Genomic DNA, 27,628 nt, shown 5'->3' on the forward strand with positions numbered 1-27,628 from the left:
GTGTGGTGGGCAAGCCTGCTATTCCAACACTTGAAAGGCAGAGGCAAAGAGGCTCTGAGTTCAAAGTCATCCTCTCAGCTTAAGCAACAGGAGATCCTATTTCAAAAACCGAACAAAACAAGCAAAAATCAGATCATGAAACTATAAAATGCATTCACAATTAACTCTACCAACTTACCCCTTTCCCATCTTCCTTAGTGCAAAAACAGTTACTAAGGAAGTGTTTCTCATAAAAATTTTCATCTTTTATATCCTTCTGGATGAAACAACCAGGCTGACCTCGAACTCCTCACTCAGTCTTCCGAGTGCTGGGTGACAGATTTGCAGCACCACACTGTTTCCATGCTGATTTCTTTTGGAGAAAGGGTAGTATAACCCAGGATGATCTAGAACTTACTGTGTAGCCAGAGGTAACCTTGAACTTTGTTTTTTTGTTTTTTTTTGTATCCTCCGGCCTCCACTGCCCCTCCACTCAAGTGAGGGGACTGTAGGTGTGTCCCACCACACCTGGTTTATGGAGTGCTGGAAATTGAACCAGGGCTTTGTGCATGCCAAGCAATCTCTCTACCAACTGAGACACATCCCTTGTCCTACACTGATTTCTTGAAAGCAAGGCCTGTCGAATCAAATAGTACAGAATATACACACAAAAGATATGTAGTCTGGAACTATTTTGGATCAAAGCTTTAACACTATAAATATGGCATCTAGTTAAGTAACTTTTCCATGAGGGAAAAAAATTTCCAACTTCAATATCAGACCTGTTTCTATTTAAGTGTTAAATAAAAAGTATAGTTGCACCCTGTTAACACTAGAGTAGATACTAATATTTTAACTATTTTTGTAGGTAATAATACAAAATAATGGGTTTCATCATTACTTCAGCCTTATATAAAATATTAATATTCTGATCCAAATACTTATGTTCCTGCTTTATGAAAATTTACAAATGAGGCAATCGAATAATTTTCCCTCACTTATCAAGACTGTATCATTAGTGAAAATGGAATAAATACATATAAAATAAGTATTTTCCATCAAATTCCTATTAATTCTTAATTACTGAGTCGATCATGAGAACACATAATCTACCACACCTCTCCATGGTACTGTGGAAGCTTCCTGCTGCAAAATCCCCCTAGTACAGTGCATATGCCCGGATGAATGTCAGCACTCAGGAAGCTGAGGCAGAAGGATAGTCAGGGATAAGAAGTCAACCTGGACCACACGCGTGACTTCATTTAAAACAAACAAACAAACAAAAAACCCATCAAACAAAAATACAGTAAAGAAAGTTAATTTCAAAACAAGTCATAGTCACAATTAAGCTTCTGATACTAACGACCTGCAGATGTCCTTTTCATGGCTCATGTGCTGATTAACACAACTTGCTAATTATTCTTTATGATCTCAAGCCAGATTAATTTGTTATCCAATGTACATGGATGGAAAACCACAACAAAGAATTTGCATGAGTACACAAAGGATGGAGTGCAGCCCAGAACAGAATGAGAAGTGAACCTGAGCAAGCCATCTTCTGGGTACCCAGCACAAAAATGAATCTCAATGACTGGCTTTGTAAAACAAAAGTTCCTAAGATACCAAACTTCTTATAAAAATACAAATGAAGAACTGTTTTCACACAGTATTACTATAGTAGGAGGTGACTCATAGCTACGATCTCATCATTTGGGAGGGAAAAGGAGGAATCAGAGGCCAGCCTGGCTACATAGTAAGGTCCAGGTCAGCTGCAGAATGGAATCAGGTAAAAGTTGGAGAAGGGAGGATAATTACACTCTTGTACTCAAAAGCATTGACACAACAACTAAAACCAGCAGTTAAACAGTGCCTCTATTACACAGAGCAAGGACGCTTTCAGTGGGTCCACAGGAACAGCACGAAGGAGAACTGCTCATTACCTAGTGGGCACAGGGACCTCAGTCAGCCCGGACAGGAGAACTGCAGGAGCCAGTCGCACAAACGCAATAATCGGTCTCTCCAAGAAGTCCACTTCTCCCACCAAAACATTGGATGCTTCTGCTCCTGTGGGAATTTTCCTCATGAAATTCATGTCAACCTATTGATAAATGAATAATTTAGAAATATAATTAGTTAGATATGAATAAAAGAATGACTTTAAAACTACTACCGGCAATCAAAACTTGTGATCTAAAAGATGCATAAACACCAAAACTCCCACAGATATAAAGAATGAAGTAGACAAATACAAAAAATGCAAGCAAAATTCATCATCTATTGTTTTAGCTATTATAGTCTTTATTACTTTAGAGCTGTATATTATCAAACATAAACTTGAGAATTTTTCAATGAATAGACTATTCATTAAAACTGGTGAGGACACACAGTGCACAAACTAACAATGGTTTATGAAATTATACACAGTGCTACAACAAATTCATTGCATGATTTTCATTAAGTCTTATTGTTTCATGTCTTTATAAATCCTCCTTTTAAAAAATAAAACACTATCATTTCTTAGTATTTTCCTTAAATGAAAAAAAAATATTCTTTACAATGAGAACCGATAGCCTTGATTAGCTCAGACATGGAACGGTGTATAAGGAAAACTCAGCCACCTGTGTATAATTACAAAAAGGTAACAAACATGACCCCAAAGTAGTGAAGCTCTCACTGATACATAGGTTCACACAAGCTACTAAACGACCACTAACAAGACTATCTATTAAAAGACGAAACCAGCACTTACAGCGGGCCTCTTGAGTCCCACTCCCAGTGTGCCACAACTACAGTGCCAGGAGGCAGACTCCTGCCCAACAAGAGACAGGGAGGGTACACAAGAACAGGCCAAGTAAAAAAGTGCAACTGACGGAGAAACAAAGATCAACCACACTGCCATGCCTAGACAAGAACCACAATGCAAATTATGGTAATTTACTTATTCGGCAACAACGAATAAATTCCAATTTAGCTAGGAACACTTTCTGATGATCTGAAACGGAGCACTAATGAAAACAAGATAGTTAGAAATGACAACTGCAAAAGACTTTTGTTTGTTTTGCTTTAAAAGACAAGTTGCTATTTAGTTCAGGGTAGTCTAGAGCTCACTATGTAACCCAGGATAGCCATAAACTTGAGGCTCTCTTGCCTTGGCCTCTGGATACCTAGGATTATAGGGACATACTACCATGCCCAGGTGAACACCTTTTCTGAATAGTCAAAATCCCTAATGGTAAGCCTTTCTATAATGGGGGAGTATGAAACTCCACAAAACGACAATACAAATCATTTAAACCTCTTTTCAGTGGAGTGTGCATGATTTGTGGACACACTGTGAAACAGAAAACAGCTTTAAAAAAACGGAAATCTATTTAATATTTACAACAAAGCCTTAAAAAGAAGGTGCAGAAATATTACTGTTCCATGAATTAATGGTAAACTGACAGGCAGCAAATTAAGGAACTTTCCCACACTAGGAAGTACTCTTGAAACTCAGCTGTCACTTGAGCTTATCCTGAAAACCCAGGGTCTCTCTGTTCTGTTGCTTTCATCTTTACTTCCCTGAACTACTCATTAAACAAAATCAATTCACAAGAGCTTCTTGTTCTTGTTTAAACCATGCCTCGATCTACCCATGCCTCCCAGTGGCATTCTAGAAGGTCCTAGAACCATGAGTCAGTAATTCTGGGATGCAGTAGAGCCCAGGAAGAAAGCTGTCAGTGCTGCGATGTCACACCCAAGAAAATCGCTTCAGAGAGACCCAAGTGCCAGAGTATCCATGAGCAGGCCCAAAGAAAATCCATTTCTTCTGACCGGCTACAACTGTAAGCATGTAGTTACAAACGTGGAGCCTATCCCTGTTTCTGCCCATAACATCTCACAGGCATCCTATGCAAGTGTATAAGCAGCAGGTTACTAAACAGTTACTGTAAGCAACGGCAACAAAGCAACACATTACTAGTTATTTTCTCAGTGAGAAAGCTAATGAAAATTTACAATTAATGAATTACCTTGCTAAAGTCCACAGTACTATTTTCTCTGCTTCCTCCACTTCCGTTACCTTTCGTTTCACCACTTTTACTATTGTCCAAGTTTCCAGGAGCAGACTGTGGAGAAGCCAAAATCCCTGTATTTAAGAAAATACACAACCGAATTAGTAAGGAGAAAATCCACCATGTAGCCTGATGCTGCTCATATCCTTAAAGCGATGGCTCATTACCGAAGCAAATGTGAGATGAGAGGTTAAAAAGTGCAGATGTTAGCTCCGTACCAGCAGCATGAATTAGAACACATGAACAGGATGAAGCTGTGCACTTAATATTTAGAGCATTACAGAATCCACACAGTGGCCTTCACAGAAGCGAGCCAGTGTGGAACCAGCCCTACTGCCACAATACTTCTGGGTTATGCACTTCAAGTGTCTCTACCTCGTGTGACCCGTACAGAACTCAGTGAGCCCTAACTTCCCCTAGGACACTCATGTCAATGCCAATATGAATTCTTTCCAATTGTAATTCACAAAATTTATGAGGTGTGCTTTGTTTAATCTTTCTTAATCATGTTTCCCTAAGAAATTTTATTTTTCTTCAGCAGTATTTATGTCTAATTTCTACTGTCATTCTTCCTAAGAAACCTAAGACCACAAACAAGCTATCCCAGTAAAAAGATTAAAATCAAAGAGATTTGGGATAAATAATACTCATCACTTGTGGCCCTGTGATTGAATGATTTACTCAACCCCTCTCGTTCCGATGAGCCTATAACTTGGCGTGTGACAGCCTGGTTGTTGTCCAGTTACAAATGATGCATGCTCATGTTAGTGTACTCATTCAGCAGCAACGCTCACAGGAAGGCAGTTCCAAGCAGCACGACATAAAGACTAATCTATCTTTACCTCTAAGAGGTCTAGAAAAAGCTCAAATCTCAAAAACTTAAAATCCAAGTTTCAACACACAGATATCTACCACTGAATACATCTTTTTTTCCTTAGAAAATAAAAAAAAAAGCCTTCTAGTCCAAGAATATAAACCAAATAATGCTCACAACACTGAACATTTTAGGGGAAGAAACTGCAATATAATACAGAAGTGCAGTTAATATTTGTCAGTACCAGTCATTAGTAATCGTTTCTACAATTTCAAGCATATCAGATATACCTGATACAACCAAGCATGTTTATTCTTCTAGAATACAGCAGTTATAACTAGTGAACATAAAATTAAGGCATTTGGGTTTAAAAGCTGTTTCAACTCTGAGTGAAAGTCCTCAGTGATATCAATTTCCCAGGTCAACAAACTGGGGTATCGATATAAGTGAAAAACCTTCATATAAAAAGCACTGCACTTAATTTAGTCATGTAATTCTCAAATTAAACATTTCTGAAATAAAAATTATTTCCTAAAATAAATACTTTTTTAAATGTTGACTTAGTATGGAAAAGTTATTAAGATTCCTCATATTTAACCTTTGTCCCTAGCTTTCAGAGTAGTGTCTCTTCTTTCCAAGGAGGTGGGAAAAATTATCCTCATCAGTGGCTTCTACACACTCATCACACACAAGATCAAGAAACACATTATTAAACCCTTGTGCCAACTGTGACCGAGTACTAGGCACTACTGACTATTATTTTACACATAATCAAAATAAGAACATAATGCAGTTTCTAGAACAACTCAGCCACTAGATCTGAGACCTAAGAACGAGGCCTGTGGGGATAGGGGGTGGCAAAGTCAGTAAGAACAGAAAGAAGAAATAAATTCAATAGGGACAAAGGAGGAAATCAGTTGAAATTGCTTGGCTGTGCTTGCCATCTTCAACATGTTCCTTTCTCAGTTGGCTGGGGCACGTTAAGAACATCACCCTGCCAAGTGTGGTAGCACACTCCTGTGTGCACTTGGAAGGTAGAGACAGAAGGATCAGAAGCTCAAAACTAGATGAAAACTGGTTCTTAGAAAGAAACTAAAGTAGTCTAGTTTATCATGATTCTCTCTGAGTAATCTTTGCAAGCCTCAGCCAAGGTAAAGCTGTCTCTTTAATTAGTCAAGTCTCTAGCTCCTGATACTAATTCTGCTGAGAATCAATTCAGTCGGCAAAAAATGAAGCTTCCGGCCGGGCGGTGGTGGCGCACGCCCTTAATCCCAGCAATCGGGAGGTAGAGGCAGGCGGATCTCTGTGAGTTCGAGACCAGCCTGGTCTACAAGAGCTAGTTCCAGGACAGGCTCCAAAATCACAGAGAAACCCTGTCTCGAAAAACCAAAACAAAACAAAAAACAAAAAAAAAAAATGAAGCTTCCTCCCACTGCACTACATAGCTAAAGCCAAGTTCCAGTAGCACTCCTTTCTATGGAGGAGCTCTCTGGTATCCTCTCTATGGAGGAGCTCTCTATGGAGGAGCTCTCTGGCATCCTCTCTATGGAGGAGCTCTCTATGGCATCCTCTCTATGGAGGAGCTCTCTGGCATCCTCTCTATGGAGAAGCTCTCTATGGCATCAGTTTCCGGAGTCCTGCCAGAAACAACTAAATGTTCTAAGTGCAAATGGCAGCTACGAAAGAAGTGATGACGGTTGATCCTATGGCTTTTCTCATTACTTATGAGCTTCATTTTGTCTTCAGAAATCCAAACACTTTAATTTCACCTATTCAGAAAAATTGATAATCTTATCATAAAGATTTATAGTAATATTAAAAGAATATATGCCTCAATTCTCAACTAATAAAGATCTTTACTGCCTTAGAAGTTCTCTCTCTTCCCCCCACACACATATTATATTTTATTTTTAATTGTATGCGTGTTTATTGTATAAGCATGTGCATGAGTGATCTGGAGAGGCTGGCGGAAGGCATCAGAGCCCCTGGAGCTGGAGTTACAGGAAGCCAGCCGTGACCCACCTGACAAGGGTGCAAGAAATCAAAGTCAGGTCCAGTATGAAGTCTTGCCTAAAGTGACCTCTGCAGCCCCATAAGAAAGTTTTGTAATCCACTTACAAAACTACATCCTCAGCCTGAGTAAAGAGCCCGCAGTTCTGAAAATCATCAGGAGAAACTTGGACTAACACACAATCATAAATAAAAGAGTACAGTCTGTTCCAAGCTACACCACTCCTCTTGAAATAATGACTACAAGCAATTGTTTGAAAATGTCAGTCTTGTCAGAGAGAGGATGAGAAGAACAGCATGGCATCCTATCGTATTAGGACGGCTAAGCTGTGCTACACTCTTAGGAGAAGTACCACCACCATTCTCGGAGTCACATCAAAAATACGTTTGCTAAACTACCCAAATATTGTGATTTCTAAAAAAACAAAAACAAAAAAAAAATTATGGGCTTAACTTATGTACAGCCTTCTTCGTAATATTTTTATAGCCTAAGTTTTAATGACTTTATTCCGTTCTGTAACACACTGTAAAGAGCAAGACCATGCAGCTGTCCAATCATAAGCGCTATCTACATATGCTGCTCAAGCTATGTGTGACAGGCATTCTCAGTGCAGGTGAGCCAGAGGCAGGGCACCACACGTGGAGGACTCTGGACAGTTGCCTGGAGTGAAGTCAACATTCTCCTCATTCTTCTGCTCTTGGCCTTTGAGTGCTTCTATGTCTTCCTCGGGCGGATGAATTACTACTCTGGGAATATCATCCCTGCTGGGTGACACCAGTAGCTCTGGGGCCTGAGGCTCACTCAGCTGGGAACTTCTGGAGGCCAGGCGACTTAAGCCAGGGCTGGAAGGAGGGCTGTTGTGAGGGGTGGGTACTGGGGTGGTACACCTTGAGCCTGCAGGGGTTCCAGCTCTCGAAGAAGGGAGAAGATGACTGAGAAGAACAGATAAAGGCGATTCTCCTCTCAAGGAAAGGTTTGAGGCAGACAGACCTGTTCGCAAAGAGTGGCGGGAGGCTGACAGGCCTTCGCCTGAGATAAAACAAGTAAGTAAAAAATGATGTCCATTGTATTAAGTAAATAGAGAACACAAAATTCAATTCAAACCACAAATCACAAGCTTCAGATTCGTCTGTGGGGTTAGAGGTCAGTCACATTCTTACTTGTTATAATGTCACTGAAAAGTTATTGGACATTTTTCCTAACTAAGAACATCTATAAATGTCAAGACTCTATATTAGCATTACCTAATAATTAGCTTAAAACTGGTAACAAATGTGTGTAACAAGAGGCTGGCCAGTGTTCTTAAGTACATTTTAAAAATACAAGAATTTTAAAAATTTTAAAAATATAAGAATTATTTTTCAAGAGAATTATAGCCAGGAGTGATAAATCTTAGTTCAAGGCTACCCTGGTCTACAAAGCAAGTTTCAAGCTGACAGGATTACACAGTAAGGCCCTGTCACAGAAAAAAAAAAAAAAAAGAAGAAGAAGAAGGAAAAAAGGAAGAAAACAAACAAAGAAAATGAGAGAAACAAAGAGAATTATAAGAATTATAACATTAAGTTTTAGGTCAATATTTCAGAGCACATGTCTTACTTCTACCATAGTCCAGCCAGTTAATCAACTATACACAACTGCTGCATTAGCTAGCTAAAAACAAAGCATTTTACCATCTTAACAAGAACAATAGGAAAGTTAGTCTAGACTATTTCAAAAGCATAGGAATACACTGGTAAGTGAGCTTAAAAGAGAAACATTCTTTCCCTTGTGGCCTTTTCAAACTAAATGGTAGTTGTTTGAGAAATGTAACAATCTCTTGTGGACTAAGAAATCAAAGCTATATGATCAGGAGACTCAAATATAGCAAAAATAAAGAATGTGATAAACCTATTATTTGTATGTTAACTAAAATAAATTAGTAGAAACAATTGTTAATACATAAACAAGTATCATTTATCTTTTAAAGAGCTACATGCAGAAAAGGTTATTCATTATAGCTATAATGTAACAAAATTAACAAAGTAAAATTGCTTAAGAATAGCCATTGTCTTATGATGAAAAGAAATTAAACTACAAATAGGATAAAGAGAAAACATTGACTGAATATGGGGAATAGAAGTTTAGTAGAGTCCTTGAAGTAAATAAATTTACTTCATCACAGTGGAGAACAGGGACAGACAAGGAGCAGAAAGCTACTGTGTCCCATATCCCAGTTGTCCCAGCTTGCAGTTCTCCTAGGCTTCCTGTCGTGACACAGTCAGAGGCAGTAACGACCCGCTGCATCTGGCCTGTCTGCTGCACCTGGCCTGTCTAGGTTCTGTTATCACAGTTCTGTTTAAGAGTCAAGTGAGAACCATACTGGTGTGTTCCTGCTTTGGAAAGAAAATAGTAAGGTGAGATGAATATTCAATGTGCATTATTTCTCAGAAACTGACAACTGACTATTTAGGGTTGGGGAGGAAAGGATGGTTCAGTTAAAGAGACCTGCTGCTCTTCCACAGGAAGAGTTTGCTACTGGTACCCCATGGTAACTCACAACCATCCTTAACTCCAGTTCCAGATGATCCAATGGCCTCTTCTGACCTCCGTAGGCACCAGGCACTCATGTAGTGCACATACATAAATGCAGGTAAAACATGTGTACACACAATAGGAAAGTAACATTTAAAAAACAAAAACACTGTCTCCCCAAGTCCTACATAACATGCCGCCATCCTCTGAAAGGAGTGGTAGAACTGGGCCTCGGCACCTGGGTTCGCACCATTCTCAATGGACTGAAAGACATCAGCTTGTCTGCCATTTGCATCAGACAGCCCTATCATGAAACCTTCCACAAGGTATATGAATATCTGAAACCAACTCCCAAAATGCTTGTTTATGATCAGTTTAGGAGGCAAATCAATTTGATATAGGCATAAAGTAAACTCAGTATTTAGAACTAAAAACATTAAAATTACAGATCATAAATCTATGCCTCTTAAATAATTTAAGGAAGAAACCTCAAATCCAAACAGAGAAGCAGATGTGATTAAGGGTAAGAGACAGTAACTGTACTTATAGATTGCTTAAGGAAAGTTATGACCTTTTAATAACAGTGAATGCTTTTACTTCATCCAAGTGATTTCTAACGCACACTGGTCTTATTGGTAGAGATCTATATTTCTAGCACTTGGGAGGTTAAGGAAGAAAAATCCAAGTCCAAGGTCAGCAAAGGCTACACAGTGTTCCAGGTCAGCCTGTGATAGATAATGAGACAGACTGTCTCAAAGAAACCCAAAAAAACAAAACAAAACAAAACAAAAAACAAAACACTTTAGAAATGGCAACTCTGAATAAGTGAGACACCACCATTCTCGCAACACATACTAATATAGCATACAGGCTTCCATTAGAGAAAGGTTAGCGAAAACTGGACACCACAACTTATCTCACCATTCCTTTCAAGCAAGTGAGGGTCAGAATGTTTCTTGCCTATATCTGCAAAAGATCGAACCAGGGGAATCCGACTGGTGAATCTTTTCTCGTTTTGATGATGATGTCTCTTCAGGAGAGCTTCTCTGACGTTCTCCCTTATCGAGTCGTCTAACTGGCCAGAGGCTATCATGTTGTCTAACACCATATCTATTCAATGAAAAAAAGTAGTATTTTTACTATATAAACACTATATAAGCATATGCATGAAGATAAATATGAACATTATCCATCCAACAAAAAATATAATTATTGAGACCCTTATTTTACTAAGTAGTGTATTTTAAAGAGACTGCTTTCCTATATAGATATGGTAAATTCTAGTTAATAAACGAACGAGTAGCAGTGAATTCTATTTAACTAAATATTCAATGGCACAGGCTCCAAAGACGTCCAACTGCCTGTGCAGTCTAGGAACAGGGCAGGAAAGAAGTGGAAGCTCTTACTCTGCAAGAGGCACAGACCAATGAAGTAGATAAAAATCCCAGACAAGGCAAATTCTGTCAAAAAGTGAAAGGAATGGAGAAAGAAAGGACGGACACCAGCACTGCTCTGTGCACTACTGGCCATATTTTCAATGTACAAAAATACATACAAAGTTTTAAAAGTATATTTATTATTTTACAAATCTGTGTCTGTTCCTGACATGTACCATGTGCTTGCAGAAGCCTGTAGACTTTGGAAAAGGGCACCAGATCCCTAGGAAGTGGAGTTGCAGACAGCTGAGAGCTGCCAAGGGGGTGCTGGAAACCAAGCCCAAATCCTCTGCAAGAACAACAAATATGTTCAGTCTCCAAGTCACCTCTGCAGCCCCGTGTAGATTTAAACAATGGCACTAAGATGAGTCTAGTGGGGTGGCTTTCTCTGTTGTTGCTTTTTCTTTCTCTTAGGGATGGAACCCTCACATACACTAAGCAAATACTCTACCACTGAATTTAATCCCTGATCCTGTCAGAGATAATTTTAAGTCAAATCTTCAAAACTATGTGTGATAAAATTACCCTAAAAGAAAAATGGAAGCTAGGTGGTGGTAGCTCACACCTTTAATCCCAGCACTCAGGAGACAGAGGCAGGCGATTCTCTGTGAGTTCGAGGCCTAGTTACAAGAGCTAGTTCCAAGCCAGGCTCTAAAACTACAGCAAAATCCTGTCTTGAAAAACAAAAACAAAAAGAAAAGAAAAATGGAAAAACCAACCTAACAGGTAATTCTTAATGCTAACATATTCACAGTTCATCACATGCCTGATTTTACTCTCTCAAAAAGTACTGCATTCTATGTTCTGATGGACAGCAGCACACCTATACCCATCAGTCAGCACCAACTGGACTCCATGGAGTGGACTGTAACAAAATACAGAGGATGAGGAAGTGGAGGGGGTATGTTAGGGGGCCCAGAAGCTGTGAGTGGGAACATACACTAGTAGAAATTATCAAGAATAAGTAACAAATTCTTTAAAAAAAAAAATAAGATAAAAGTTCTATTTTCTGCCAATGACTCATGTGACCATACTCAATACTCCTAACTCTACCTCAGTTTTTCAGTTACTCAAACAAGAATGGGACTCAACAATTTAAAGAATTGCAGCACATAGTCCAATCTAACAGTCAGGTAAAATCAAATTATTTATAGCCCAAGAATTACTGTTAAGTTTATGGCTTTATTTTGTTTGTTTGTTGCTTTTTGAGACAGGGTTTCTCTGTAGCCTTGGAGCCTGTCCTGGAACTAGCGCTTGTAAACCAGGCTGGCCACGAACTCACAGAGATCCTCCTGCCTCTACCTCTGCCTCCTGAGTATTGGGATTAAAGGCATACGCCACTGCCACCACTGCCCGGCCAAGTTTATGGCTTTCTTAACAAATCAAGATACTCAATCAGTTGTGTTCTGTGGGAGCAATCTTCAGTGACTACACAGTATTACACTTATTTAAAACAGACATGATTTGGGTGTTGAGCAACTGTAGACAGAAGTCATCAAATAATCACAACTCTTCTTTTCTCCTCTCCCTCCTTATAATCCTTCAAGTCAGTCTTCTTCTGTTTTTGCTGTTACATCCACACCAGCCTTACTAACTTCCACAACTCCAAGGAAATAGTTAAGAGTTCTTGTTTCTGTCCGCATTCCAGTTCAGAGTCACCCTGCATTTTTTTCGACCAGGGTAATCTTCTGAAAGCACATGGAGGATCATTCCTTTCCCAAGTTAATCCCAAAACTGTCCCAATGCGCACCATAAAAATCAGTGCTTCAGCTCAGTAATCCAAAGGTGGCCATAATCTATCCCTTTTTTGGAAAAGGGGAGAAATAAGTCTAGAGCTCACACATGCTAGGTGAGCACTGTATGCAGTGGGCTATCCTTTCAGCCCTATATCTTTATTCAAGCAATGTACAGCTGCTTGCGGAGCTAGCTCACTTTCCCCAGTCCCATTGTTTACATTTACTGGAACTTTCTCCTTGCTCGTGCTCTTCCATAAACACTGTCTTTTCTCTAATACACCTGCTCCTTAGGCCCAGGTGCTGATTCGAACGCTGTATATTTAATGTTCTCACGGGGCTTTTACCATGGGAGACTTCCCTCTGAACTCTCAGAGAGGGGACTATTTATGTGCTTATGGCAGTGATCATACTTCTAATTTAATGTGTTAGTCTCTACACAAACCTACAATGCCCCTACAAAGAGTAGAACTAGTTCCATATACAGTTGTTAAATGAGTATCTTAAAATCACACCTTATTTTCTTTATTTAATTTTCTTTAACGTAAAAAAGTCAGTTTACTATATAACCTGCTATTTCATCAAGAGTGCTTGCTCTCATATCCAGCATGACTGTCCCATTCAGGATACAACTCCTCAATTCAAAGAGACTGTGCAAGGAGAGAGTTGCCACATATGGTTTACTCCATCGGTCTCCACCGTCTTCAACATCCTCTTCAAATTTCAGCCACCTAAATGGATAATATAAAAAAACTAAAAAACAGTGGACATCCCATTTGTTTATTTTAATACCATAAACATAAGCTTGATTTTTAAAAAGAAACAAGAGATCACTACTGAAACAAAATTCTGCCTCAAATACATTTCCACAAATTAGGCCAATAGTATACACTGTCTGCAGCCATCAATCTGACACCTACATCACATGATAAGATTGTAGTTTAACAATATGTAAATAAATTACCATTGCATGAGAAATTTAAAATAGTAAGCCCACAAAACCAAAACTGCAGCATTTCACAACATAGGATTTTTAACTTCAAATCTGTTCAGACATCTTAATACCAACCATACAAACCGTATAACATACTAAATGAGCTCATTCAAGGAAATAAACTGAGAGCAAAGAACAAAAGAAAATTTCCAGGCATTAACTAAGAAATCTTCTAATGTAGCAAGATCTGGAGTTGGGGAAACTAAATAAGAATCATGATATCCCACTGTTCTAAAAAATGTTTTCTCAGAAATTTTATGATGAAGTTAAATATGAGTAGTATATGTGTTCTTACATTTTTAGTTATTAGCCTAACATTTAACAACTGAGCCATATCTTTTGCCCAATGTACACAATCTTAAGTGACTGACATAGCAGCTTTCAATAACTAGGCATGTACACATTTTTAACTCCAGATAGGTGAGAGATTAAGGCCAGCATGTCCTGCCTGTCCATGTTAGCAATGTTTTGTCTCAAAAGAAAGAGTATGATTTATCCATAAGGACTGATGGATACCAGAGCATTAAATATTTGGTCTAATATACAGTATCTCCTAGAATCAACTCCCAATGTCGTAATTAAGTATGTAAATTAAAAAATAAATATAAAATGTGATCATCATTCCATTTCCTTTTGATTTGTACTTTTCCACTCTTTAATATATATTTAGAAGTCTCTATGCTTTAGTGGATTGGTAAGTAGAGTCCTCTATATCTAATTACACATATCTGGTATCAAATATTTTCTACATTGTGACATATAATAAAAAAAATGTTGATGCCTGATGCCATTATATTTTTTAAAGCATTTTGTTCTCGAGTAGTTCTTGACTTATGAAGAATACCATAAAGTGTAATAGTTTTCCAACCATATTTAACTGTTCATTTCTCCACAGATCTACAAAATTTTATAACAGTAAAATCAATCATTCCCTTTTGTCCACTTTTAGCTATATGTTTATGTACATTGAAAAGAAAATTTAAGGGCTATTTGTGAATTAGCATATTGTATAGGTTTCTGTATTAGCATATTGCATAGATTTCTGTATTAGCATATTGTATAGGTTTCTGTATTAGCATATTGTATAGTTTTCTTTATTAACATATTGTATAGGTTTCTGTATTAGCATATTGTATAGGTTTCTTTATTAGCATATTGTATAGTTTTCTTTATTAGCATATTGTATAGGTTTCTGTATTAGCATATTGTATAGGTTTCTGTATTAGCATACTGTATAGTTTTCTTTATTAGCATATTGTATAGGTTTCTGTATTACTTAAGTTAGGAACTACTTTTTGGTATGGCAATGAAATAGCCTTTATTTTGTATTAAATAAATGTTGTTTTATACCATAAAAAAAAAAAAAAGAAAGAAAGAAATCTTCTAATGTAGAGCCCCAGAAAGGTGGCTCATTCTTATAATCCCAGCATTAAGTAGGTAGAAACAGAACTGCTGCAAGTCTATGACCAGCTTGGGCTACATCCTAAAGTCCAGATCAGCCGGGGGTGTAAAACAAGAGCCTACCTCAGTAAATAAATAAATAGTGAACACAGAAACCAATCACTCTATCTTGTGATTTCGCTTCATAAAGCCGAGAGGGAGCAGAGAGAGTTACCTGGCCGTCTCCTTCCATTCATACTCCTCTCCATCTCTGTAGCAGAGCTCATCCATCTCTGTGAAGAGGTCATGGGGAATGTGCTCCTCATCATCGTCTTCAGTCCCGAGGATGAACTGCACCCTCTGCGATGGTGTGTCTTAACAAAACAACAGCACACTCATTTAAGGATAAGCTTTGAAATTGACACACTGTCCCAGTAAATTCCAGACAAGCCAGGGTTGTACAAATCTTATTTCCAAAATATACATAGTATATATATTCAAGTGATATATGCACAAATAGAAATATAAAATAAAGTAGTTAAGACAGCTACGTTCATGGATTAAAAGGAAGCCTTCAAGCTTTAGAAAGTGATATGAAACTTGCAGCTGTCAATATGTGCCAGCCAGCTCTCCTGCTGTTCTAGAGAAACAGAACTATCAGCTGCGGATTGGGTCAGAGCCACTGCAGAAGGCACACTAACAAAATAGACACTACCTCTTAAATAGTAGAAAACCTTAAGGCTTTCAATCACAGACAATATCCACCCTGCATTACATGAGAAATAAAGTCGCACTAAAATTGACGTCTAGGTAAACAATTCTCCAGGCCCCTATAGGATGCAACAGGCAAACACTTGAAGAGGACAGTTAAAGGGAGATGTCAGAAAAGATGACAGACACAAGGAAATGAGAAATGAAGAAGACAAAAACACAGAAAATTAAGTGATGTGGAGACCAAAGGAGGAAGGTCCGACAAGGAACCCTCTAGAAAGTTGAAAATGTAAGAACTGGGAGAACTGATACACAAAACATGTGAAAAGTTGTCACAGGTGTTGTGTTAAACAAATGCCTAGAGGGAAGGCAATACTACTGTGGTCAACTACTCCTGCATACAGGACTTGCTTGATGTTCTGCTTGGATTTATTACTAAAGAACTTTTTTAGTGCTACTGTAAGTGGTATGTTGAAATTCCATTTCTGAGTATTCACTGCTATTCATGAGAAAAGGTTGATTTTCTACTCTGAGTGATTCTCTTAGTCCCATAGTTCTGCAAACTCTTTAGATTTACTATCCCATGGCCCAACATCTGCAGACTTTCCTTCCTTTATTGCCATGCATGTATGTCACATGTACCCGCCCCCACTTCTCTCCTCCATCCTTCACAGGTTAAGAGCTCCAGGACAACGGTGTATAAAAGTAATAAGATGGGATACTTCAGCCTTTCTCTTAGTCACTAAAAAATGCTCTCCAGACATGTGGCCAGAGACAGCTATGAATGTATCCCCCACCCCAACTGTAAACTTCAAACATTGAGATTATTTGTTGTTTTTAAACACAATCATGTTGTTCTTAAGCATTAGATCTGCCAATCACAATGTGTGTTGCAAAGGCAAAACATGGACACAGGGGCTAGGGAAGGTTCAGCCATAAGAGGGCTTGCTCTGCAAACATGAAGACCTCAGATCAAATCCCGAACACCCACATAAAAAGCCAGGCACTGCCATGCATGCCTGTAACCCCAGGACTGGGAAAGAGGTAAGACAGTTCTGAGAGCTGAGAGAGCCTGCCTTGGAGCAATAAAGCAGAGAGAGGTGAAGACACAAAGTCACGGAGATCTATGTGCCTCTGTCTCCCAGGGCTGGGAATAAAAGGTGTGCATCACCACACCGAGTGATTTATTTTTTAATTATAAGTGTGAGTATGTGCATGTGCCTGTATGGGATTAGTATACATGTATATAGTGCCTGCAGAAGCCAGAATAAGTTACCAGATCCCTTGTGGCTTGATTTACAAGTAGTACAGGCACTGTGAGCTGCCTGAGGTAGGTGCTGGGAACTGAACACATGTCCTCTGAAAGAGCAGCAAGCTCTCTTCACTGAGCCATCTTTCCATTTCTAGTTTTTGTTCCTTTCTTTGAGCTTAATAGGTTTTACCCTTGCCCTTAGTCTCTTAAGCTAGAACATGGTATCTCTGACTCCCATTCCTTCTTTCTAACATACAAGGATCAAATGGCCTAAGTCTCTATACACTGCATCAGCTGCACCTGACAAGTCTTTATGTATACAGTCTGGATTCACACAGTCCTGGGTTATTAGTCAGACCTGTGCTGTGCAAGCCCCTATCTCTGTTGCCTGTATTCTTCTCACTCAACAAGACTGAAACACTTTACTGCTTTTGGATTCTTTTAACCCAGATTCCTGAGAGCTGACCAGGCCTCACCTTGTGCTACCACACTAGAAAACAGTTCCTGGGCAGTCAGTTCAGGCAAGCACTGAACTTATCTTTCTTGCCTCTTCTCACAATTAAGAGCCTGTGCTATATGCTATCCAGAGACCAAACTACTGTCTTACAAGTCTTGTCCAACCAGAGAACAGTTTCAAAATGCAATAGTTATCTCCCTCCATGTTATTGGTCAGGAAGCCCCAGGGGTACTGAAACAACACAGGCTACTGCAACTGTTCTTGGTCGTCAACCAAATGAACATAGAATCTTACTGCTGGAGACACCACAATCTTTGGTGACCAGACACAGAGAAATCAATCTTGAACTGATGACTATCTTAGTCATATTAGACACTGAATGCTGTAATACTGACCTACAGGGAGAGATAGACTCACTGGTGTACCAGTGACATGACTGATACAGGATGATGTAGGGGTGAGGGAATATGTGTTACTGACATTAGCACAGCCATGTCAAGGACCCCAATGCCTCAGTCCCATAAGAGTGGCAAAGCCTTCACTGGGTCTGCATGCAAGTGTTGAGAGTGTATGCAGAAAATATCCACTGTAGCTTTCTGTTCTCTCCAGAGTAAAAGGATACAAAACAACTCTCATTTAAAAGCTAAATGACAAGAAAGAGTTTTTATATTCAAAGTTTTAAATAAAAAGAAAACGAGGGTTCCACTGCCACCATGACCACATTTCTATCAATGAAATCTTAAGTTACTATGGGATGAGAAATAGTCCAGTGGCAGCATGCTTACCCAGCATGCACAAAGGCCCTGGACCTAATTACCCAGCAGACAGAAAGAAGGGATGGAAGAGCAGAAGGGAAGGAACAGGGAAGGAAAAAGGAAGAGAGATGAAGAAAAGAGAAGAAATAGAGATGAGAAAAACAATCCTGGTGGCCCATGCCAATGGTGCCTGCATTTAGAAGACTAATAAGCCTGAGGCCAGCTGGGATGCTCATAGAAGCCTTACCTCAAAAGACAAAACAAAAATGCTCCAATTTTATTGGCCCCCTCCCAATGTGCTAAATTATTTCATAAGAATGAAGTGAGAAACATGATACTTCTTAGAAAAAAAGTTCAAGCCATCAGTGAAGGGCGACTTCTTCCTACCATAAGAAGGAGACTCCCGTCCATCTTCTTTATCTGAGTCTTTGTCTTTTCTTCTCCTGTGGTGATGTTTGTGCCCTCGATGCTTGTGACGCCGACGACCCTCTTTACTAAATGGTACGTGAACACCAACATATACAGCCCGGTGGCCTAATAAAAGTTTTGAAAGAGAGAGAGTAGCAGGTAAGACTTTATAACACCTTACTGTGTACTTTTAGAATAAGAAAAGCTACCATGGGGAAACATGATCCTTTGACTTGATCACACAAAGAAGCACAAAGGGTAGTCTCTATTTTGTCCACTAAATGAAATGAACTAGTTACAGAGCTAACCACACTGTGTCCACTACTAAAGCAACAACTGGTTTCTTCAAATGTTTGAACAGTTCACTACTGAAGTTGTATTGTTGGGCTGAATACAAAGAGATGTGACTACAAATTCAAAAAAAATAGGCAATTATGGAAAAATGACAAGAGTTGCTTTTTGCCTTTATATACAAAATAAATAATATGCTGAAATATTAGGTTAACAATATTATTTCCATAAAAAAAATCCTAAGATGGTCAGTAAATTAATACTTTAAGAAACTCTATCCTTAGATGAGATTTTCTGTTCTCATTTTAGCTTTTGAGACAGGGTCTTGCTAGACTAGCACGAAACTCAAAATCCTCCTGCCTCTGCCTGCATGTGGGGATTACAGGAATGTACCACCATGCCTGGCCTCTTGCAAATTTGCTGACTCAGTAAAATTTTGTTTTACTTTCCAAACCAATACTGTTGCCATGTCTCAATTGTCAAAATATTAGTGTCAATCAAGTAATGTAGCTATGCCTAGTGGCAGAGTCCACCATCCCAGCACTTGGGAAACTAAAGCTGGACTGTAAATTCAAGGCCAGACTGATACATTAGCTACTTTTCTCATGCTGCCTTTCCAGATGCTAAGATCAAATACATGATCAGCAACGTTTACAAAGGAGAATTTATTTCAGCTTATTTTGAGGAGATATAGAAGTACATCAAATTCAGTAAGGCATGAGAGCAGACACACCGTGCTCTTGCTCAGATCTTGACAGATCAGGAAGTAAAACTGGGATTTCAAAACCTCTGCTAGCGTTCTCCTTTTTCCTTGCCACCCTCCTGTCTTTCTTCGTTTTCCCTTTCCTTCAGTCTGTGATCCCAGGCCATGGGATCACTCACCTTAAAGGTAGGTTTCCCTCTTCAGTTAAAGCTCTCTAGAAACACCCTAACAGAGAAGCCCTCAGGTGTGGATACTGTGTGATTCTGAAGCTGGTCAAGTGGTTAGTCAGACCTGTTATTTAGTGAGGTCCTGAGCAGACTGAGCTACACAGCAAGGCCTTGTCTCAAAAAAACAAACAGATACACTAAGTAACTGAGCAAGTTTTAGAGTAAAAATAACCAAACTTTTAGAAACACAAAAAACTTACTAATTAAAATATCTCTAAGAACTCTACTTAGCATATTAAGAACTTGACACACCTCTATAGAAATCAAAACTCGATCATTAGAAAAACTATACTAGAAATTACAGATTTAAAACATAATTATTCAAGGTTTCTTCAGTGACAACAGGTATGTCTGGGAACCAAGACTTGGGCAGTTGCAGAGCAATAGCATGTAAACACTGAACTTAAGACGTTTAAATGGCTTGCTGTGCATTGTGAATTATATCTCACTAAAGTAAAAACTGTAAGTAAACTCACTGATTCGACAGTTTTATTTGAGTGGAACTGTAACTGAAGTGTCAACTCCCACTGCTGTGTGCTAAGATCACAATCCCATAAGTTTAACTAGCACTTGGCACACCAACCCAATACACCAAGATATAAATAAATTCTATTGAGTTCATAGCAAAAAGAAAAGTAAAAAAATATACTAAAACTCAAGGATCTAAAGACAGTCTTACTATTTCTTTGTATCCTCTGATACATGAGGTATTCTTAAACTCGTAAGTCATTTTTAGCCAGGCATGTTAGCTCACAAAGACACAAGCCTAACACTCAGGAGGCAGAGGCAGAAAATTCAGGATAAAATGCAGAGGACTCCATCTCTTTCTTAACAGCAACAGATTAAGAACCTGATACAGGGTCAGGCAGTAATGGCACATGCCTTTAATTCCGCACTTGGGAGGCAGAGGCAGGCAGATCTCTGTGAGTTCAAGGCCAGCCTGGTCTACAGATTGAGTTCTAGCACAGGCTCCAAAGCTACACAGAGAAACTCTGCCTTGAAACCCCATCCCCACCCCACCACCCAAAAAAAAGTCTGATAAATGAGTGGCAAATTTTAATAAAGTGTCTATGAAAACTTTGCCACAAACACCAATTTAGTCAAATTTCCACATTAACTCACCAATAAGTGATATCATATCCATAGACTTGCTGCACAGAGATGGGGACTGCAAACTGAGGACCCTGCACAAAGCACACACCCACTCACTCCTCCTCCACTGTCACTGTCATGAAGACAAGGTCAGAATGAGAAACCCACATGGATTATAGGAGACTAGGGAGACATTATAACTGGATCCTCAGAACAGAAAAGGCCATTAATAGAAAAATCAACGAATTCCAAATAAAAGCTGCAGTTTAGGAAACTGTAAGCAAATCCTTTTTGAGTTATTCAGTGTTAACTTTTGTATTTTCACAAATGGTACAATTTCACAAATAATATTTTTAACATTACATGAACCTGTATAAGGTACACGCAGAAATGTTCTTTACTGTGTATGCTGACATTCTATAACTCCAAAACTATTTCTGAAACCTAACAAAGAAGAAAAACTGTTTAATAGGATCTCTTCCCATGTAGGAGGACAAAGAGCTCGTCTGCTGCACAGTTCTAAGTGCTGGTCACTGCAGCACCACTGAGCACTGATGACAACTAAGGATGCTGCGGCTTCAAATCTGGTGCTCCAGCCAGTCCTCCAAGAGTGTGGGGAAGGGACAAGCGCATTTTGTAATCATTACCTTTCATGTTTCATAGTAATGGCAAGTAATCAATGAGATGGGAAAGGCTTTATGAAATCTATCTATGCCAATAATTCAGCAAAGAATAAATACTCAGGACCATAGGTAAGAATATCTTCTACAATATTATTCATTGTGCTACACCACAGAAGTATTCAGTAGTCTTCTAAACAAACACTGACTACAACAATGTTTCCAGAAGCAGGAAAAACTTAAAACTTAAAAGAAGTGAAACTTAAGAACACTGGCAGGCATCAGCTGGTCATCTCCCTGCTAAGCTTAAAAAATTATTTTAAATGAACTTACTTTCTAGTTCTTCTTTTTCAAACTTGGTGTTCACAGTTGAGCTAGTTTTGCCAAGATCTACAACGGCTTCTTCATCAGGACCCTAGAAGAAAGGCATTCTCCTTTACTATAAACCAATGCACACAAAAACTTCATCTGTATTATTTCAAAGAGCCAAAAGCAGGTACCTTCACACAAAATAAAGTTCTGAGAGCAACTGCATCTTTTAAAAAGTGTTTACAGGAACTTTTAAAATTCAGTTATATTCTTATGGTAAGAATAAAATCAGCAAAGGGTTGTAAGCCATTTTTTGAAATACTAAATTTATCCTCAGTAAAATATACACAGGACCAAAGGGGGGGAAAGCAAATCTTATGTGAAAGGAATGCTGTCTTAAGTGTCAGAGTGGAATGCTTGTTTGTTTTGACATTTGCTCTAAAAACAACAATTGCCATGGATTACAGATAAACACAAAACTATCAGAAATGAGTGGTGAGGTCAATATATAGTACCATTTTTACTTGTAAGTTAACAAACAGCTAGTAAAAGTTAGAACACTTCATTTCCCGATACAAGAAATGCCAAAGTGGTAACTTCTAGGGAAATTCTGGTTTATGATATGAAAACTCAATCTTAGCCGGGCGGTGGTGGCGCACGCCTTTAATCCCAGCACTCGGGAGGCAGAGACAGGCGGATCTCTGTGAGTTCGAGACCAGCCTGGTCTACAAGAGCTAGTTCCAGGACAGGCTCCAAAACCACAGAGAAACCCTGTCTCAAAAAAGCAACAAAAAAAAAAAAAAAAAAAAAAAAAAAGAAAAAAAGAAAACTCAATCTTAATCATACTGCTCACTCCCCAGCTCTACAAAAATATAACCAGTTAATGTGTTACAAAACAGAAAACAGTTTGGACCATTTAAAAAGAAGCTTGTATTTTATACCAGCTTTCTCAAGTCCTAACAACTTTAACAGAGCATTGTGATCACTGTCATCTACACAGGAAAATGTATTTGTACAACTCTGTCAACACATGCAAACAGGTAACACCCTTCATCTCTCAAATCCTGGTTCTGGGTTTGAGTCGAACCACATGTGGCTCTCCGGAAAGGTTTGCACAACCTTTTGTAGTACTGGCCTGCAGTATATGGCTTTTCCGTACACCCACAATAAATTGTCTATTAGTTTTCCCCAAATTCTCACTCTCTAAACTCAGGACCAGAGTTGGTCTGCTTGAATTTTTCAAATAAATTTCTTACTAGCCCAACTTACTATCCAATCCATTAAATTCAGCACCAGACATAGAACCAGGGAAATACAGGTTTTCAGCTATCCAGACATACTTTCTAAAGCTAGACACCCAAAGAAAACCTCAAATAGATCTCTGTATGGACAGTATTCAAGTTAATTCGAAGAAGTTAGATGACTCGCTAGGGTTCTACACTTTAACAGGAACTGAGAAAAAGACACCAGTTTGTCTGGTTAGTCTACGTTCTCCAGACTTCCTTAGAAATGGGGCCAAAGTCAAACACAAAACCAGGCCCTAAAACATAAAACAGCTCAAGAGTGAGAAACTACAAAATCCAACAGAACATCCCACCGTTAAATCAAACTTCATGCTCCAGGAATTGGTAAAATCTAATGAGTTTCTGGCCAAAGGGGACCCAAGGACAACCACACAACCCAGCCTATTGCCAAGGTTTTTAGTTGCTCCCATTACTGAAGACAGCACTTACACACCTTATTGTACACCGAGAAGCTGAGCTGGTGCCTAACTAGAGTCTTCATTCCTACTAATAGTGTTTATGACACTGGAAGGTTCTCTGCATGCTACCTGAGGAGAAAGGGAAACACCAAGCCAGCTACAAACCCTTCCACTGACAATGGTGAACTGCCTGGAAGATACACTGGTGCAATCGCTGCACAAAACTTGTAGGAGTAATCAACTACGATCTGATGGACTTAAGACTCAGTACATGTGATAGAATCCATATGCAACACTGCTTGGGTAGCCAGGAACCTGAGAGGACAGAAATCCAAATACTACTACTGTTCTTCTAAAGGAATGTAGCCAACAAAATGACTCCTAGTGATAGTCTGCTATACTCATAGTTCAGCGCCTTTTTGTTTGTTTTTGGTTTGGTTTGGTTTGGTTTTTCAAGAAAGGGTTTCTCTGTGTAACAGTCCTAGCTGTCCTGGAACTAGCTCCTGTAGACCAGGCTGTCCTCGAAACTCACAGAGATCCATCTGCCTCTGCCTCCCCGAGTGCTGAGATTAAAGGCGTGCACCACCACCAGCAGTTTGATTAGTCTTATTCAGTCATCACTGTTCTTGTAGCACATGGGAACAAATACTCACAGTTAGACAATGTGCAGAGTAAGAGACCTCAGAACACTCAGTCCCTAAAAGGGATGTTTCCATCAAATCCCTCCCCCACTCAGGGCTCAGGGAACACTGCAGAAAAGGAGGTAGAAAGTGTAGAAGAGCCAGAAAGGATGGAGGACACCAAGGAAACAAAGCCTTCTAAACACATCAGGATTGAGCATTATGAGACAAAGATCTTTCAAAAATGCCACTGAGTTTGTTTTGTGTTAGTCATCCACTGCTTGGCATGGGTTCTGTCCTTAATAGGGGTCTGTATACCCACTAAAGCTCCGTTAGGGAAAACAATTATTCCTTTGTTGAGAGGTTATCAATTAGAGATATTGGGTTAGGTATTGGGCTTGTGTCACCTCCTCCTTTGTCTTAGACCCATGAAGGCCCAGTGCATGTTGCCAGCCTTTGTGAGTTCATATAACACCAATCCTGCAACTGACAAGTTCTCTCCTAAACCCGAGGCCAAGGTTGAGTCCTAAGAGGCAACACACTGTCCACACTAAAGGGATTAACTGCTCCCATCCAAGCTTTCCCTTACCCTGTACACCTGCCAGGATAAGAAATATTACAACTGACTCTTGGCCTCAAACCAACAACACAGCTCTACTGACATGTATAGATGCATTAACAAAGCCAATCAGCTTACACTAAAAATACCCTACACGTCCACTACCTACCATTTATTCTATATTCACCAAACACTTACTTTACTATTACATTGAGTTAAAATATGCATACTTTATCATTTTAAATATTTGTCAGAGAAAAATACTTCCACCTGTGAAAAAACAACAACAACAAAACAACAGATCCCTCAGAGGATGTAGGTGAATACCCTTACTGATTTACTCGGCCTACTCCTGTGAGACTACACCTAAGACTTCCTTCCATTCTCAATGTAGTAGGTTCTTTGTTTTTTTCTTAGACAAGGTTTCAATGTATAACCCTGGTTGGCCAAGGACTCTCTGTATAGACTAGGCTGATCTTGACTTCACAGAGACCTGCCTGTCTCTACCTCCTGCACCACACCAGACCTAGAATTTCTATTTATAAAGAAAAAAGAAAAGAAACAAAAATAGGTCACTTGTATTACTTGAACTAAGAAATACAACAAATACTTTGGGGGAAAAGACCTATGGGCTGGGAATGTGGCTGTGGGTTTAATACACACACACAGACAGACAGAAACAGAGCGTAGGGGGGAGAAAAATCTAAAACCTAGAAGTAGGTTTTGGGGTAGCAAAGACCTCTAATACCAACCAACACTTGGGAGGCAGAAACAGGAGACTCTTGAAAGACTTTAGGGTACCAACTGAGTTCAAGACTACCCTGGGCTACAAAAACAAACACCCTGAAAGATCTAAATACATAGTTAGGAAAGATCTCAAGGACATGTTATTTAGTGAAACAGCAATCTGCGGAGTTATAAATAAAATTATATGTATGTTAAAATCAGTTAAACCTGTTCTGTTCCCAAATGTTTGTTTTTCTGGGTGTTTATTTCTACTTAGTAATAAGTGAAGAAAAAGGCTTGATGGAATCTGCACCAAACTTCAACTGCTCAGAAAAATATGTCTGAAGAAAAACTAACTCCAAATATCTAGTTGCTACTACATTTCTCAAATGTAACTAGCATAACAAAATAAAATTTTGTTATTAAGTTTCTGACAATTCTGGTACTGAACCTAGGACCGTGCACATGTTAGGTAAATGCTCTGGCACCAAGCTAGCTATATCTCTAATCCCAAGGGGGGGAGGTGTGTGTTTAACTCCGCAACCCAGACTAGCTTTGAACTAATGACAATCCTCAAACTCCTACGTGCTAGAAGTAAAAGTATGAGCCATCAACACTGGCTGAAAGTTAAAATCTTTTAAATATAACAGTATTACAGACAGAGGGCTCGGCATGCGGCTACACAGTAGTGTAGCTAGCATGAACAGTGCTGGGTTCAGTGCCCAGTACTGTACACACTAGGTGCAATCCCAGCACTTGGAAGGTAGAGGCAGGAAAATCAAAAGTTCAAGGGTCACCTAAGGCTGTATAGGGAGTTCAGGGTCAGTCTGGGCTACATGGGACCCCAAAACAAAAACAAACAAAACAAAAACTTACAGCACTTACTGACCAAAGGAGGACAGAAAACAAATGTATTTCTCTCTTTCCTAGTTTTTCAACTGTGAAACATGAGTAGTAAAGACAGCATCTGTTGTAACCGCCAGCATTGTGTAGGCTGTGTAAATTGGCCATCTGGCTGTATGGGAAGAAACACAACTAAAGTACACAGGGTACGTTTGGCCACAAACGGAAACCCCCAGAACAAAGGCACTGGGTATTTGAAGAGAGTAAAAGCTTCTCCTAAATGCATGGATTTTAGATGGGATTGTTTTGGAATAATGCTTTATACTATTTTAATGCACAGAAAAATTATTACTCTAAGCAAAATATATGTTCTTTGTAAAAGTTGTCATGACAATCCATGTGCATATTAAATGTTTATAATGTGAGACATGAAACTGCTCACTAGGGACACACTAACGAGCAGGACCTAGCAATCCTAGTAGCATTTCATCTCCTATATGACATTTTTAAATAATAACATTTCAATGTCAATTGTTTTTTAATTTTCACATAGAAAAGACCCTTTCAACATTTTTATCTCTAAGAGCACAATAGTAAACAAAGCCAGCAATAGCTAAGAATAATACTGGTATAATATTACTTGCAACATCTACCTAAATAAATAATGACATGTCACAAGAAAAACCAAAAACACAAAATTAAAAAAGCATCCAAATTATATCTATGCAAGTCATGTTCAATCTAATCTTAATCTTAATTCAGCTCTGGTGCCAGTTCTCTTAAATTCATAAGTGCCACTATAGTACAACATAAAATATAATATTAATTATCCATAAGGCATACAGATATCTTATTCCAGAATGAGATTAAATATTCTATACATGAAGTAACAGATGTCCAAGATTATTTATTACAACAGTGCTTGTAATAGGAAAAGCTGGAAATGACTTAGGATTCCTTGAAAAAGGAATGGCACAATAAAGTTGTTACACAACAGAGGAATAACATAGTATCTTCAGGACTAGAGGGAATCAAGCTTTAATACTGATATAATTTGGGTTCATTTTTCTTCCCCCATGTTTTGCTTGTCTGTTTTGGGATAATACCTCTATCTATACCCCAGGCTGGACTGGAATTCATACGCAGCCCAGGAAAGCTTCCTGTCTTAGCCTTCTGGATGCTGGGAAGCAGGTGTGAGCCACAACACTTGACTTACTCATCTATGTATCTGATTCTTGTGCCATGACATTATGTTGGAGTTTGAAATTTACCTAAAGACAATCCAAGTTTGAACAAAAAGTCTCTAAGGGGAACAACAGAAAGGAAATGTAAAGAAACAGAAAGTATGGAGCAGGGAAACTGGAGAGAGCCTGAGACAGACCCTGGAAGGAGAAGTCCTCTGCAACAGTGAGAGTTTAGGACGTGACACAGGACTACTGTCTC

The 27,628-nt window shown here is 39.0% G+C and overlaps 1 protein-coding gene across 4 annotated transcripts in view; it reads right to left on the bottom strand.

Annotated features, from left to right (window-relative positions):
- The window catches only part of Slc4a7 (solute carrier family 4 member 7), a 92,112-nt gene that overhangs the window by 41,251 nt on the left and 23,233 nt on the right, over nt 1–27,628 (bottom strand). For 3 of the 4 annotated variants that reach the window (XM_057769698.1, XM_057769697.1, XM_057769699.1), the window contains exons 2-8: nt 21,760–21,841; nt 18,473–18,619; nt 15,146–15,284; nt 13,107–13,267; nt 10,289–10,477; nt 3,990–4,105; nt 1,920–2,077 (exon numbers count right to left, since the gene is read on the bottom strand). In XM_057769698.1, coding sequence (XP_057625681.1) covers nt 1,920–2,077; nt 3,990–4,105; nt 10,289–10,477; nt 13,107–13,267; nt 15,146–15,284; nt 18,473–18,619; nt 21,760–21,841 — 992 coding nt within the window. Of the gene's footprint in view, nt 1–1,919; nt 2,078–3,989; nt 4,106–7,516; nt 7,886–10,288; nt 10,478–13,106; nt 13,268–15,145; nt 15,285–18,472; nt 18,620–21,759; nt 21,842–27,628 lie in introns of all 4 variants that reach the window. The other variant, XM_057769700.1, reaches the window with a different exon arrangement.

The sequence above is a fragment of the Chionomys nivalis genome, chromosome 5 (assembly GCF_950005125.1).
Source record: "Chionomys nivalis chromosome 5, mChiNiv1.1, whole genome shotgun sequence".
Classification (NCBI taxonomy): Eukaryota; Metazoa; Chordata; class Mammalia; order Rodentia; family Cricetidae; genus Chionomys; species Chionomys nivalis.